This window comes from Drosophila miranda, chromosome XR, assembly GCF_003369915.1.
Source record: "Drosophila miranda strain MSH22 chromosome XR, D.miranda_PacBio2.1, whole genome shotgun sequence".
Lineage (NCBI taxonomy): Eukaryota > Metazoa > Arthropoda > Insecta > Diptera > Drosophilidae > Drosophila > Drosophila miranda.
Window position 1 is genome coordinate 12,507,564 of NC_046674.1, and position 15,766 is coordinate 12,523,329.

The 15,766-nt window shown below is 43.3% G+C and overlaps 7 protein-coding genes across 7 annotated transcripts; 3 read left to right on the forward strand and 4 right to left on the reverse strand.

The window, feature by feature from the left end:
* Positions 1-307: 307 nt before the first annotated feature.
* LOC108152256 (polycomb group protein Pc) lies at positions 308-2,915 on the forward strand. The gene is made up of 2 exons (XM_017281465.2): positions 308-561; positions 871-2,915. Exons 1-2 carry the CDS (start codon positions 445-447, stop codon positions 1,873-1,875), a joined length of 1,122 nt encoding a protein of 373 aa, XP_017136954.1. The 5' UTR covers positions 308-444; the 3' UTR covers positions 1,876-2,915.
* LOC108152258 (probable serine hydrolase) lies at positions 2,855-4,396 on the reverse strand. The gene is made up of 2 exons (XM_017281467.2): positions 4,054-4,396; positions 2,855-3,997 (listed from the first exon to the last, which is right to left on the reverse strand). Exons 1-2 carry the CDS (start codon positions 4,150-4,152, stop codon positions 3,104-3,106), a joined length of 993 nt encoding a protein of 330 aa, XP_017136956.1. The 5' UTR covers positions 4,153-4,396; the 3' UTR covers positions 2,855-3,103.
* A 247-nt stretch (positions 4,397-4,643) lies between these two features.
* On the forward strand, positions 4,644-6,561 carry LOC108152257 (probable serine hydrolase). The gene is made up of 3 exons (XM_017281466.2): positions 4,644-4,810; positions 5,144-5,253; positions 5,316-6,561. Exons 1-3 carry the CDS (start codon positions 4,795-4,797, stop codon positions 6,258-6,260), a joined length of 1,071 nt encoding a protein of 356 aa, XP_017136955.1. The 5' UTR covers positions 4,644-4,794; the 3' UTR covers positions 6,261-6,561.
* A 680-nt stretch (positions 6,562-7,241) lies between these two features.
* Positions 7,242-7,973, reverse strand: LOC108152261 (pupal cuticle protein Edg-78E). Its single transcript, XM_017281469.2, has 2 exons — positions 7,864-7,973; positions 7,242-7,762 (listed from the first exon to the last, which is right to left on the reverse strand). Exons 1-2 carry the CDS (start codon positions 7,873-7,875, stop codon positions 7,412-7,414), a joined length of 363 nt encoding a protein of 120 aa, XP_017136958.1. The 5' UTR covers positions 7,876-7,973; the 3' UTR covers positions 7,242-7,411.
* Positions 7,974-10,023: 2,050 nt separating this feature from the next.
* Positions 10,024-10,724, forward strand: LOC108152260 (pupal cuticle protein Edg-78E). Its single transcript, XM_017281468.2, has 2 exons — positions 10,024-10,132; positions 10,207-10,724. The coding sequence occupies exons 1-2, from the start codon at positions 10,121-10,123 to the stop codon at positions 10,558-10,560; spliced, it is 366 nt and encodes a 121-aa protein (XP_017136957.1). The 5' UTR covers positions 10,024-10,120; the 3' UTR covers positions 10,561-10,724.
* Positions 10,725-11,108: 384 nt separating this feature from the next.
* LOC108152262 (pupal cuticle protein Edg-78E-like) lies at positions 11,109-11,759 on the reverse strand. Its single transcript, XM_017281470.2, has 2 exons — positions 11,665-11,759; positions 11,109-11,595 (listed from the first exon to the last, which is right to left on the reverse strand). The coding sequence occupies exons 1-2, from the start codon at positions 11,674-11,676 to the stop codon at positions 11,248-11,250; spliced, it is 360 nt and encodes a 119-aa protein (XP_017136959.1). The 5' UTR covers positions 11,677-11,759; the 3' UTR covers positions 11,109-11,247.
* A 599-nt stretch (positions 11,760-12,358) lies between these two features.
* Positions 12,359-14,263, reverse strand: LOC108150839 (pupal cuticle protein Edg-78E). Its single transcript, XM_017279148.2, has 2 exons — positions 13,466-14,263; positions 12,359-13,375 (listed from the first exon to the last, which is right to left on the reverse strand). The coding sequence occupies exons 1-2, from the start codon at positions 13,475-13,477 to the stop codon at positions 12,968-12,970; spliced, it is 420 nt and encodes a 139-aa protein (XP_017134637.1). The 5' UTR covers positions 13,478-14,263; the 3' UTR covers positions 12,359-12,967.
* Between the last annotated feature and the right edge of the window lie 1,503 nt (positions 14,264-15,766).

The window sequence follows — 15,766 nt, forward strand, 5'->3', positions numbered from 1 at the left end:
TGAGCCGAACTGGTTCTTTTCCATAGATGGCGCCAAATTCTGTTCGGTCGTGTTACTTTGTACACAGTTCAATAAAAATGAGTCCTTGAAATTATAGAGTCATGTAGAAACTTTAAGCACTAATTGGATAAAATTATGTGGGCATGTCTAAATATTCTATATAGCTAGTAATATTCCACGGAATATCAAAAACGAGGAATATTTAAAATAGAACTTTAAATCGTCAGTATATTTACGGTATATTTTTTTAATGAGTCCGTATTTTTTGGTATATTTATGAGGTTCGGATGGTATATTTTAAAGATATATCCGCGGTCACACTGCTTCGGTGCTGAAAATAAAAAAAATAAAAAACATTTTTACTGAATCTAACGCATGTAAAAGCCAAACAATTTCAATAATCACCTCACGTGAAACAAACATCAAAGTGTAATCTAAGGAAAAATGACTGGCCGCGGAAAGGGAGCCAAGGGAAAAGTGGTGCGCGAAAATGTCCAGGATGATATGGACGATTTTCTCGTCTACGCTGCTGAGAAAATTATCCAAAAGCGCACTAGAAAGGTGAGAGCGTGTAAAAAAATAGCAATATATATGCAACTAATTCCAGATGCAGGACGCAATATGCGCAGCACACAAATTACAAGGTCACATGTCCTTCGGATATTTTTGGCAGAGGACATCTGCTGCAGCAACCACCATTTGCGCGTTGCATGTGTTTGTGCGTGAGTGTGTGCAACTGTGTAAGTGTGTGGCATGTGGCTCGTGTTTTTGTTGTTGTTGCGCTTCATTGATGGAAAATCAATTAGTTGTCTAAGACATTGCAGCTGAAAATGAAATTAGGATAACATCCCTCCATTTTTCATTTTGTAGGGGACTGTTGAGTACCGTGTGAAATGGAAGGGCTGGAACCAGCGCTATAACACCTGGGAGCCGGAGGTGAACATTCTAGACCGTCGCCTTATCGACATCTACGAGCAAAGCAACAAATCGTCTGGGACGCCATCGAAGCGCGGGCTCAAGAAGAAGGAAAAGGAGCCCGATCCAGAGCCAGAGTCCGAGGAGGATGAGTACACATTCACCGGTGATGATGTGGACACACCCCAGGCCACCACATCGAGTGCTGTCCACGAGTCGGACAAGAAGGACAAGGAAAAGAAGCACCATCACCACCATCATCACCATCACATCAAGTCCGAACGTAGCAGCAGTCGACGCTCCGAATCGCCGCTGACACACCACCACCACCATCATCATGAGTCCAAGCGCCAGCGCATGGATCATAGTTCCTCCTCGAACAGCAGTTCCACGCACAACTCGTTCGTGCCCGAGGCAGATACTAATTCATCGAGCTCGGAGGATCAGCCCCTGATTGGAACTAAGCGCAAGGCAGAGGTTCTCAAGGAATCTGGCAAAATAGGCGTAACCATCAAGACCTCTCCGGATGGACCCACACCAAAACATCCGCCACAAATCCAGTCACACGACCAGCAGGCGCAGAAAACGACGACCGATTCTTCTGCGTCCCTAAAGTCTGAACACCAGAGCACACCGCTGGGCACTGAGGTGGCATCAACGCCGGCCGAATCGGGCGCAGAGGAGGAGGAAGTGGAGGAATCTGGTGCGCAGCCGGATAACAACAATATACCAAAACTGAGCAACACTCTGAGCCTATCCCAAAAGCAGCCCCTGACTCCATTGTCGCCACGGGCTTTACCTCCGCGCTTCTGGCTGCCGGCCAAGTGCAACATATCCAACCGGGTGGTCATCACTGATGTCACAGTTAACCTGGAGACGGTCACCATACGCGAGTGCAAAACGGAACGGGGATTTTTTCGGGAGCGCGATATGAAGGGTGACTCTTCGCCAGTGGCTTGAGGTCCACCCAAACATAAGAAGAAGAGGAGCAAGCAATTGTAAATAGGGGAAACCACAAACAAAAATCCATACTAGATGTTACTAAGCATTTTATTTTTAAACTTAACTTATTTATTGTATTTATTTATAGCGTAGAAATTAGTTTGTTATTTTATTACAATGTTTACAGTGCAGAGTGCAATTTGAGCAGTGGCCATACCCCACTCTTGCGACTGCTTAAGTTGCTATTGCAACAGATTTTACATCCTCATCATAGATTGTCAAACGAGTATATATATATATATACATATATATATTTATTTACCACATATGTATATTTTTCTATAACAATTTGAATCTGATCGAAATGACACTCATATGCAAGAAAACGCGAACTCCATGCGACACCGAAGCAATTGTTAATTACGCTTGATATAAATGTATACATACAAAAAAGCATATATATTCATATATATTCGAGTATGCCACAGTGTTTGCTCCGTTGGCTATCCCAATGTTTCATTTAATTTTTTTTTTTTTTATGTTATATTCTATGTATTTCCTGGCGCTGACTGATTTTTACAAAAGGAACCCCAAAAAGATATATGTATTTACACATAGTTTGATAAATATTTTAAGAAATTAGCTAACACCAATCTATTTTAATATTTATTTTAATGTTTTCACTCGTCCAATCCCCAAGTGCTGCCTGTATGGGTTCTGTACGGTGCAGTGCACAAGATAATTCCATAATAATGCATGGAACCCATAGATGCAATACTTATCCCAAAGAATTTTTTTTTATTTTTTTTTTCCGCTTTATCAATCCCGCACAAATGAATACTTTGCGAGAGTTATGCAAAATTGCCATATTGTTGTTAATTTCGCATAGTTCTATCAGCGAACCCCTCCTGCATGCCCTTTGTGTGATCAATTTTTTGCGTAGTTTCCTTCGCGACGCTGATTCCAGAAAAACCATTCAAACCATTACACTTGAAGATTGTAATTTAGTCTTTAACTTTAATGTTATTGCCGGTATCGATTGTACATAATAAATTAAATAGAAGCAACCAAATGGTCATCAATGGGGGATCCCAATCTAAGATTGGTTTGCGTCTCAAATATCCTTCAATCAATATCAACGGAAAACTATAAACGTAAGAGGTTTTCTCTAGTCTCTGCTGGGCTCGGTCTACTACCAAAGTTTGTACAGGCATCCAGATATTTAGATATCCAAGTCCATGGGATCTCATAAGGGACGGTACTTGTTGATAAACGAATTGATGATTGGAGCCACTTTCTCTGGCTCGTTGAGATGAACGTGATGTGTGCCATCGAGTTCGTTATATTCGAATAGGGGATTCTTCCGCAGCTCCACCAAGGTAGCATCGTAGTACTCCTTTCGTTCGTAGTACGGGGCCTGCAACGCTTTAATGAATAAATGCGGGCATTTGATGCGACTCGCCATCTCCAGAGGCACTTCGTTGTGAAGGGTGTAGAAAAGCGAGGTCTTCAGTCGATTGTCGCGGGAGAAATAATACTTGTGTGGCTCGTGGGTAGATGCTTTGCAATTTCTTTGCAGCAGGTACTTGCAAGATTCCAGTGTAACGGATTTGTTGGATCCCTCGTGGAGACGCTTCTCCAACTCATCCCATTCATAGCAAGGCGGCTCGGAGCCGCTGCGTAGGCGTCGCTCTAGTTTCAATGTAGCCTCCAGTCGCTCGCTCAATCCATCTACAATGTGACGGGCACTCCGAACAGGCGGTTTAAGTACGTCCAATCCAATAAACATATCCACTTTCTCAGGAAATAGAGCGCAGAACACAAAGCCATTGATGGAACTCATTGAGTGAGCCATCATGGATATCTTATCCCAGTTGTACTCTTCCATAAGTCGACGAGTGACGAGAACGTAGTCAATGGAGTGGTAGGATATTCCTGGCGGTAGCCACGAAGACAATCCGTGGCCAGGCATATCGATGCTTAGAAAGGAGATATGGTTGGGGAGCAACGGGGCGAGGGTGTCAAATGTTCCGGCATTATCCTGCCATCCATGCATTCCCACAATAGGACGGACGTGCTTTGGCCCATACCATTTACCCGCGATGTGACCCCATGGCACGGGTATCGAAACTTCGTCAAACTGAAAGTGAAAGTCATATGAACGATGAATGAAGAAATAAATATCTGGACACCTACGTGTTTTGTGAGGACCTTCAAGGGTCTGGTCGCTCCACTGCTTGCGTGGCGGACATTAGTTAACTTTGTTAGCAGGCGTAGATGCCTGAGGACCTCCATTTCAAGGTACGTTTGGCTCTTTGGCTTTCGTTGAATAACGTTGAACCAGACAGACAGTTGCACGTTCTTCCAGCTCGCTTCACAGTGATGTTCTGATTGTGATTTCACCACTCATGGAATGGCTATGAGACATGTGCTTGGATGATGAACTTTGATCTGTGGCCGTCGTAATACGTAAGAATTAAGAATTTAGCAAGAATTTACAGTTGTCATCCGTCTGGAAACTGTGAAACGATTAACAGCACTGAACACATGTATTTTGCAACACTGTGGCTTGGTTTATGCGCATAGTGCTCGTGAATTCAGTGGCTAGGTAGAACACGGAACTAAAATGTTTTCTATTCATGCACGAATATATAAAGCAGTAGGAATTCAGTTAAAATATTGAAAGTGAGTCGGACCGATTAAAGTTGCTCTAGTCAACATCAGTTGGCAATCGAACTGATTATCAGAATTAGCAGTCTGCATAAACGTTGTGTCTGGCTCTGATTCTCCATCAACAGCTGTAGATAAGTCTTAATTTTTTATCTGTCGTACTTTCCACCTTCGTAAAAGTTCATTTTCTCACACAAATTTAGTCAAAACGGTGCAAAAACGTGAACGAATTTAATAAGCCTTAAGTCCGGGTCCTCAAAAACGACCATGGAAGCAAGGAAAGGTGAGGTTTGTTTAATTCGCAATAGCTGCCAAGGAGGCCCACCTTGACCTTTAAGACAATTGACGTGACGCCGGCATTGAGTTTTGGACCTAATATGCAAACCCCTGTCAATGCACGCACGCAATTAATTTATGTTCAAGCATTGCCCTTTATTGTTTACTTTGCCAGCGTGCCACTTTCTGCTTTTATTTGTTTTTTCGATTCCCTTTTGCCTTTTCTGCTGCTTGTGGCTAACTAATCGCGCCTAATCTCGAATGGCGCGCTGATAAGCGCCGATACTCGCTAAACTTTGGAATTAAACCTCATTTCCCATCTCGGTTTCGGTCAATTCAGTGCACAACATGGACTTCCAAGAAGACAGCTCAAGTGGCACCACTGGCAATGATCTGGGCCAACGCTATCGACATGCTGGGGACTTAACCGGCGAGCCGCCAACCAGGCCAGTAAGTGCACTTTGGCCCTTTGGGGTGTAGCTAGCATTTTTCATACAAGTTTTCGCTTACAGTTCGCAGAGATCAGCATTACTGTGCCCTGGGGACACATATCCGGAAAGTGGTACGGCCCTCAGAATGTGCAACCCATTCTGGGCCTGCACGGGTGGCAAGATAATGCGGGAACCTTTGATCTGCTGATGCCGCTGCTCTCCCCGGACGTGGCCTTTCTGTCGATCGATCTGCCTGGACATGGATTGTCTTCACGTCTGCCCGATGGCTGCTACTACAACTCTGTCGATAACCTCTATGTGATACGTCTGATCATGAAGCAATATAAGTGGGAGAAGGTGTCGCTGGTGGGACACTCCATGTCCTCCATTATTTGTTTCGTGTTTGCTGCCGTCTTTCCGGACAAGGTGGATATGATCATCGGGATTGATGCTCTTAAGCCGCACCAGCGACCATATCCTTCGGTCATTCGGACCATGGAGACTCGCCTGGACGAGTTTCTGCGGGAGGATGAGCGCAATCGGAGCAAGAATGAGCCGCCCAGCTACACCTATGATGAGATTATCGAGCGCGTCTATCTTGGCACATTCCACTCGGTAAACAAGGAGCACTGCAAGCACATGATGGCCCGCAACATCCAGAAGTCTGAGAAGTACCCAGACAAGTACTTCTTCTGTCGCGATCGTCGCCTTAAGTTCTATAACTATGCCATTGGATCCCAGGAACTGTGCGTGGAGATGGCCCATCGGATCAAGTGCCCGTATATGTTCATCAAGGCCACCCAGTCCTCGTACTTTGAGGACAAAAAGTACTACGACGAGGTGCTCGCTGTTCTGTTAAAGAAGCGCAACTTTGAGTACGTCGAGGCCAATGGCTCGCACCATGTGCATATGAACAGTCCAGAGGCCATCATTGAACCGGTCAATAGCTTCATTCAACGTTTTGGACCGGCAGCTGCGGCAGCGGAGCGCCAAAAGGCCAAGGAGGCGAAGGAGAGCAAGCTCTAGAGTATCAGTATCAGGCCATACGCCCATAGCACACACACACGCGCACGCACAATACCAAACGGGTCAAATGGGGCTTATTTATCGTTGCACAGATTGCACAGGTTTTTTTATACTTAATTGTTGATTATGTGATCGAAGCAGAAGGCTCAGCACAGCTCTGCTCTGCTCTGCACTCTGCTAAAAATATACAATGTACATATGCCGAATGGTTGTTCGCTTCCTTCCACTCGTCTCCCATTAATGGGGAAGTTGTGAAGGATACTGTGGAACTGGTTATGCCATTGGATGCTTTGTTACAAGACTTAATGTGTGTCCACCATTTGCGGTCTATAGCTCTTGATGTAGCACAGGTATTGCCTATTGGTGATTATGGATCAATTTAGCTTAGGCAACCTTTGTTGGGCTACCATCTTGCATGTGAACTGTGCATCACCGCCGAATGACCTACATTTCGTCGGCCTACCCCTACCCGTCGCTATAGCCACTGTAGAATCCATGCAGCGAAAGTGTTAATAACCCGCAAACCAGTTTTCCATTCCGACACCGAATCTGTGGCGTTCCCAGCCAGCAGTTGCATCATTTTCTAGACTCTTTCTTGGGTCTGCTCTGGAGGTCAAGCGTCGGATTTACATTGAAATTGCTTTTTTTCCAATACATACATATATATTTTTTTTTTTTTGATAAATGGAAGAAACGTAAAAAAATATTCCAAGTAACTCGTTGGCCCTGCGGCTTCCACATTTGCCTCTTGCCTCTTTTTCCTCTTGCCTCGATATGGATACTCGAGACTAGCAGTTCCTGGGTCTTGTTTTTGCACTTTGATAAATGAACTTGGACAGACGTTTAATTTGGCTAAAATTGGTAACACATGTTATACATAATGTGGTGCTAAGAAGGTTTACATTCAATATGGGTGTTTGGCGTGATGGCATTATTTTTTGCATTGAATTTTCGGACCAATTCCGTGATTGAAACATATTTCATTCGGTTTAAATGATCAGCATAGCTGTTGGTTTATTTCTGTGGAGTTTTGTGGGGGATATTTCTTGTATTTAAGTATGTACAAAGTTTCTAAAACTAGATGTAACGCATCTTCAGCCACAAGAGCACTGACTAGGCCTTTAAACGGGTATCCAATACATAACAAATGTCTATTCCTGTGCTGGTGGATGGGCGGCGATGTACTCCAGGGCACGGATAATGGCCTCTGGAATTGGTGGTGGAGTCGGTAAATGGGCACCGCTGGGCTGGAAACCGTTCTCATCGGCCACATAGGTCAGTTCAATGCGCTCGCCTTCGGGGGAGGTGAACGAATAGCTGCCAGTGGCTCCATTGGCATTGCCAGCCTCCTGGGCTTGGATTCCGTTGCTGGTATCGTAGGAGTTGGCATAGTTGCCCTCCGCATCGGCCGGATCGTTCTTCTCGCTCAGGATGGTGGCATCTTTGTCGATGTGGTCTGCGTGGACATATGCCACGAGCACGGCAGCGAGCAGGCAGATCGTCTGAAATATAGTATATGTTCGATTAGTTATGGATTCCTTTCCGTGGCTCTGGGGCGGAGTCTTGGTCTCTGTTTTGGGTCGCCACGATCCGATATACTCACAAGCTTGAACATCTTGTCGGAATTGTCTAATCCACACTGTTTGGGTGATCTTCAGAGGCGGAGGCTTTTATAGCCACCATCGTATCGCATCTCATCGCCAACGCAGCGTTGCCTTTCGGCGTCTGCGTCGACGTCCACGACGGCGTCGCTGTCGTCTCTAATCTGGCTCGGAGACGTGCTGCTTTAAGCCAAATATCAAGCTTAATATGCTTGTATATTTCGAGCGAAGCGCAAAATACCCAACGAATTGAACGAAATTTAACGCAACAAAAAAGCAAATACGAACATGTGGTAGCATTTGAACCCATTCAGAGTGGATGGTCCCACATCTAGCTGATGATGGTAATGGCTGAACCTGAATCGCGGCACTTAATAGTTAATAGTTTCGGTTGGTTTTGAGGTTTCTTGCGATAATGGGCCTGTGCGACATTCACCCGAGAGTAGAGGCGAGGGTGACTTCAGAGACGGGCCTGGGCGACTCGTGCGCGAATAAATTGTATCCAAACCCATTTATCATCCATTTCATTTCGATTTCATTGGCCATTTAGTTTGGGATGCGCGCAGGCGTAGAACCAGTTTGGCTTCATCAAGGAATTCTTAAATCTACCCCCAAAAAACTCAACAAGTTCAACGCATTAGCATACAAATTTGTAGTCCAATAATTAAATTAGGCATCTCGAATAAATTGTCTAGGCCTAAACGCACTTAGCACCCATACTAATAAAATGCCCATCAATCGAGGAGCAACATCAGACACCATTCGGCGGAACCAGCTAGCTCAAACAAACCCATCTAAATCTCTACAAACATCTATTTCATGACGTATCCAGCAGATGGCAACATTCACCAAAATTTTAATTGGTAAAAACACAAAACCGCTCCATAGAACATTTTCGCCATTGGATGTGAATACCACAGCAACTTGGGATACTTTATGGATCTATATATTGTGATCAGAAGCAACATTCCACTAATTTAAATAGTTATGTGTTCATTATTGCTGTTTCTGAATCAAATCCGTTCTCATCGACAAGGTAGATCACACGCTGGCTCTGGTGGAAGGCGGGAAAATGTTGCATCAAATACCAAGGATCTGTTTCATTGCCAAAGATCTTTGATTAGAAAATGTATCCATAATCTGCCCTCTGTAACCCATTGTGTGCTTTTTATATGCATATATATGTATGTATGTATCTCTTTTACTGGACTATACAATTCTATGATCGATTATCATGAAAGGAAATCAGTTCTGATCAGGTTTATGGGTCAAACAGAGTGTGAGTCGTTTCCTTATTGATCAAACATATTCCCAGCAATTAACACCTATTCCAAAAAATGTTTGCTCCGCTAATTTTTAAATAAAACAAAAGGCTGTAGGCGAGACGAGAAAATATTCGTATAAATAAATTTGTTCAGCCTTATCGACTAGTCCAGGGTAATTAATCAAATCGCCTGACTTCAAAGCTGTCAATTAATTAAAGTCATAAATGTAGGGTATCAGATGATCACACATTTCGTACTCGTTCAGTTTGTAGATCAGCTGAAGACGATGCTCGGCGATGGCGGCGCTCCAGGTGACAAACCCCGACCTTGCCCATCTCCATCTCCAACTGCAACTCCGAATCTGAATCCAAATCTAAACGATTTCAACAGCTTTCCACCTGCCACTCATCTGAGGCCCAGGGCGCCTTCAGCAGCAGCACCCATAGACTTCCAATTGAAAGTTGTAACAATGAGGCAGAGTTTGCTCGAAGGGGAATTTCCGACACCTCGTGAATGAGTTGGGACCGCATTAAACAACAATTTTTATTTGTAAGCAATTTAACATTTAGGGGGATATCGTACAAAGACGATGATGATCACTAAATGCGAAACTGAAACCGAATTAAAGCATACAATATAAATTGTTGGCAAATGACTCATGTATTTTAAAGGCAAAGGCTCGATTATAGTTTCGAGTATTGCCTCCATTATTGGTATATGATAATACAAGTTTTTTGGTTGTGTTTTTTTTTTGTTTTTGGTTTTTTTGGCAATTATTGCTACCCCTGCCCTGCTGCCATTGCCATCCCGATTGGATGGATGCGGCCGCGAAACCCGTTTGGTGCCTGTGAACCTGGCATTCCAAACCCAAGGGTCGCATCCATATAAAAGACGCACTTGAGCTGATCGAATTAAACAGTTGCACTCCAAGCAGCCTCTCCATAACATACGAGTAGCCCTCAACCGAATCAGCTCCATCCATACCATATCCAACATGTACAAATACGTAAGTTACCTTTGGGATGTTCGGGATGGGCGAAGACTCCAGCGCCGCTAACCATGATCTCTGTTCTCTTACAGCTGTTCTGTCTGGCTCTCATCGGTTGCGCCTGCGCCGACAACATCAACAAGGATGCCCAGATCCGAAGCTTCCAGAACGACGCCTCTGATGCGGAGGGCAACTATCAGTTCGCCTACGAGACGAGCAACGGCATCCAGTACCAGGAGGCCGGCAATCCCAATGGAGTGCGCGGTGCCCTGGCCTATGTTTCGCCCGAAGGAGAAAAGATCTCGCTCAGCTACACGGCCGACGAGGAGGGATACCACCCAGTGGGCGACCACTTGCCCACCCCGCCCCCAGTTCCCGCCTATGTGATGCGCGCTCTGGAGTACATTCGTACGCATCCCCCGGTAGCCGTTCAGAAGGACCAGTAATCTGCTGGGAGCCCCATCGACTACCACATATAGCACCGCCAGCGCTACCACCTCTACCACCAGACTCCAAGCTGCGGCCAGTCATTGTTATTTAGAGACATACATTCGTATATTTTTTTTTTTTTGTAGTTATCGTTAATAAAGCCCGTCAATAAGGAAAGCAATATCACCTTCGATTTACTGAGTGCAAAAAAGTAAGGCCAAGGCTTTTAATACTCTTGAAAACTAATCGTTTCTATCATCTCTCTTTTTTGCCATCTTAATCTCTTTCTTAACGGAGTTTTCTGTTTGCCTTGCTTGGTCTTTCTCCCTCTCTTTGTCTCTCTCGTTCAGTTTTTAACGGAGATACTCGTTTAAATTTCACTCTCTCTTTCTTCTTGCATCACACTCTCTCTCAAAGTATACAAAGGGCAAAGAACAGGGCTATATCAGTTCGATTTTCTTTCGCTCTCGACGGAAAAAGGAAAACTAGCACAGGGAAAGTCCCTTTTCCTACATCGGTCTTTTATATCGTTTAGGTAGCAAATACAATAATTTACCAAACCTTATTCGGTTCACACGATCGTGGGTATTGATTTATTGTGTATCGTTTTGCACAGGATTTTTTTCTATTTAATTATGTACAACGTGGTTAAAACTAAGCCACTGACTAGGCCTTCAAACGGGTATATAGTATCCAATCCGTATTTATTCGTTGGATGGATGGGCGGCATTGTACTCCAGAGCACGGAGGATGGCATCTGGAATTGGTGGTGAAACCGGCAGATGGGCACCGGACGGCTGGAATCCATTCTCATCGGCGATATAGGTCAGGACAATATTCTCACCCTCCGGTGAGGTCCAAGAGGCACTACCAGTGGCTCCATTGGCATTGCCAGCCTCCTGGGCCTGGATGCCGTTGCTGGTATCAAAAGAGTAGGCGTAGTTGCCCTCCGCATCGGCCGGATCGTTCTTCTCGCTCAGGATGGTGGCATCTTTGTCGATGTTGTCGGCCTGGACATATGCCACAAGGACCACGGCTATCAGGCAGATCGTCTGAAATATATAATCCATTACTTAAAGATTCCTTTTCCTTCCTTTCGGTCTTCCAGTTGGTTAACTCACAAGCTTGAACATCTTGTCGGAATTGTCTAATCCACACTGTTTTGGTGATCTTCAGAGGCGGAGGCTTTTATAGTCACCACCGCATCGGCAGAAATTAAATATGCTTGCATATTTTAAGCAAAGCGCAAAATACCGAATATCGAATGTAGATTTAGTTAGCATATGAACCTATTCAATGGGGCTGGCTGTGTTATGTGGACCCACATCTGAACCTGAATCGCGGCACCTAATAGTTGCTAATTTTTGATGTTTTTTGTTTGGCTTGTGAAAAAACTACAACATTGATGACAGTGAGGGTGTCTTCAGAGACGGTCTTGGGCAAGTTTGACGTCATTTTGGGATACAAATTGAAGGGATATTTCTATTGAAATTTTCTTCTACAGGCTCTGGGTCAGTAAAACGTGATACGTCTTGAAATTCCAATTAAAAATTAATATAAAATGATTGATAATGTTTGATTTTGGAAGTCAGATCAAAATCGGTTCAGTTTTTCCCAGGCTATACTCCGCAAATATTCTTACAGGTGGAAATGATTTATCTTTGAGATATCCATTCCGTTTTTTCTTGCACGTACATATACTTTGCTTTGAAAGTTGTGGACTTATTCACTTTTTTAAAAATCAATGTAATACCATAAAATAAAAAAAATAAAAAAACAACATTTCTCAATTTGCATTATTTATTTGGATCGCTTAAGAGTTATTTGTGAATGGTATTTATATTCGAACCCGCCGAACTTGTTTCAAAACTTGGCAAATGTTTCTCTGGCCCTCTGGTTGAGAGAGAAGAGTAGGTTGTTACCCGGAAAGAAAATCCCGTCTATTATCAAGTTATCGAAAGCTATCCACATAGAATCGCATTCTAATTCCATCCAGTTTTCAAATTCCGATATCTGAGAATAGACATAAATATTAATCAGACGCGGAGATAAATAAAGATGTTTGCAGATAACAAAAACCCAAAAAAAATACAGAATTCGTTAGGGTCATTCTATGCGGACATCAAACAAATATCATATTTGGGCTTGGCTTTGTTTGCTCATTTTGGGTGTAAACATAATAAATTATGGGATAGGATAGTGCGGAAGAATCAATGGATGAATTGATTTATACCCCGAGCGGAACGACAGACAAGACATTTGCGCAGTGGAATGGATGGCTTACAAGATCTAGCAACAACTTAGTCTAGGCCTAGTGCTGGATTATATTATAGATTGGATTACTACATGCTATGGTATGATCAGCCTTCTTCTTGGACACAAGTTTCCATGTAGATGTGCATGGGGATGCGGGTGGCAGGAACTTTAGAACACATTGGGCTTCAGCTTGCCATCCTCCGTGTGGGTGCGAATGTATTCGAGGGATCGCAGGATGTAGTCCGGAGTGGGTGGCGGCTGGGGCAGGTGTCTGCCCACCACATGGAAGCCCAGCTCATCGGCTATGTAGCGCGTTTCGATGTCCTCGCCCTCTGGCGAGGTGTAGCTGTAGATGCCAATGGTCTCCAGGGCAGTGCCCGCCGCCTGGACATCGATGCCATTGCTTGTCTTGAAGGCGTACTTGAAGACTCCCTGCTCGTCCAGCGGCGAGACCCGGTAATCCGTGATCTGGGCATCTCGCTCACTGGAGCCCACCAGCCGACGAATGCGGCGTATCCGCACCAGCTTGGCATCTAATTCGGCCCAAAGAAGGGCCAGGCACAACAGAGCCATGATCTGCAGAAACGAAGAGATCATATCAGCAAAAAAAATATCACAGATCGAAGGAGATCGGGAACACAGATGGGGCTCAAGGCCTATGCTTACAAAATATCGCATATTTTCCTTTGTTTTATATTTTCGCACTCGGCATAAAAAAAATACACTTTCGGTAGAGTTGAAGCGGATTTCCCCAATCAAATTGATTAATTTCGATATTTAACAGCGATAAAAGATCTGCCACCGATCTCAGTCCGAACGAAAGACGTCTGCGAGGTTCAAAGTTAGCCACCGTACTGCCAATCCGGCGAGCGCGTGAATTCAAATTTATATGAGGAAAACATAGAGGCAAAGCGAAAACGACGAAAATCTAATAAGCATAACCAAATGCCAATAATCGTTGGCTCCATCTTTTGTATCTGTAGCTGTATCTCTTGGGTCTGGGGTCTGTGGATGTAGCTGGGTCTGAATCTGAATCTGGGTCTGAGGATGGGGCTGGGGCTACACAACTATTCTTGCTTGATAACAGGTCACGCTCATTCAGTAAAGTCATTCATTTCCGTTCCTTTCTGAGCCAATCCAATGTCTGTTTATTCATATTTGATGATCCCATACGTCAGCGGTAGTTTCTGCAGACATCTCTGAGTATTCAGATGTGCTAAGTAGCTCGAGTTCTCGCTGATCCGTACCCAATTTGAATTCAAATTTATGATGGCAAGAAGTTCCGATATCGTATTGTTTTGATTATTCTGCTGCGGAAGATGATAAAATTAAGCTAATAAACTCAATGGAATGGCCACCACAAGTTCTTGTTTGGTATTCTTGCATTTCTCTAAGTTTATTTTTGTTTGGTTTTTTTAATTAGGTTTCACTAATTAATCACTAAAAACCAGTTCTAACAACATTTGATTGAAATGAAAGTCAAAATGCACATGTGTGTATGATCGTATGAGAGAACATGCCACCTGGGGTTCCAACACGGAAGATATTTGTGCACCCCCCTCCGGCCTGTTCTAATTTATTCACGTTATTATTGTTATTATTTAAAAAAAAACAACATAGATTTTTTTAAAGCATTTTCTTGTTTAGTTTTGGGTTGAGTTGAATGCGAATGCTGGCCATAAAAATCACAGAAAATGCGATAAAATCACAGAAAATAGGCCATCAAATAATAAGTAGCAAACAAGATGGTTTTAAGATTAACAAGAATATAAAAAGCAATATATATTACGACCTCTGAGCAGATACAATTGGCGGAAGCAGTTCCGTGTCGAATGGATTAACGGCAAGGGTTCTATAGCTCAGAAAAGCCAATCGAAGACTGATTCTGATTCTGATTGAGTCGTTGCTCGAGTTCGTTGCCTGAGTCTTTTGTTTTAGCTCTATAAATGTGAGTTGAGTGTGTGTGTGGGTGTGTTTTGGTGATGAGTGGCATTAATTATGTTAATTTTCTTAGAACCAACACAATCTAAAAGAACTTCAACATAAGCATATGTTGTTTATGCTCACATTTACATACATACGAGTATGCATTAATTAATGCTTTCATAGTTCTCAAAAACTATCTAATAGTTCACGCACGTACCTTACCGCTCAGGTGCCAACCAAAGAAGATGATAATGCGAAAGATGAAGAACTGGAAAAGTCAGTTCAGTTTGTCTTCAGTTTTCGGTTTTCGGTTTTCTAGTTTTTCGTGTTTTCGGCTATAGTTTCGCAATCGATTCTAAGGCTAAACTATTTGGCGTCGATTTGTGTTACTTAATTAATGTTGTCCGCGGAAAGATCTCAAAAGACGACTTGTTTGACTTGAAGATTTATGTCTGAAAATGAGCCATAGATTATTTTCGGCACACTCTTTCTCTTTATAAATGTGTGCAGCCTCCGGATCTTTAGCTATGTAAATTGTCATAAACGCCGGTGTTGCTTATTAATTAGTTAATAATTTTTAAAGCAAATGACTCTATGCGGCGCTTGTGCTATTCTTCGGAACCACAACGAAAAAGAAATAATGCAAATGTCATTAAAATCAACATATATATTCTGATTGATGGACTGATTGATTTTGTTGGCCGACACCTTGAGAGGCTTCAGAGTCGGCAAGTTGTAAGATCGGTCTATGCAAATGCGTGCAAGGTCTAGGTCTGCATAGCATCCATCCAACGCACAGTGGGATGAATCAGCTCCACAATTGTGCTGCTGGGGGAAGCAAGATTCATGTACTGAAAGCACAAAGGTAATTTCGATTTATCAGGCAGTGCCCTGGTGGTGATAAATGATTGTAAAATAGACCTCTAGCATTTTCAGTTTCTCTTTGAATTAAACTTAGCTTCCAACATGATGGATCTTACCATACCAAATCAAACTAAAATATTTTGATTGGCTTTTTAGTTGAGTGTTGAGTTTCTTCAA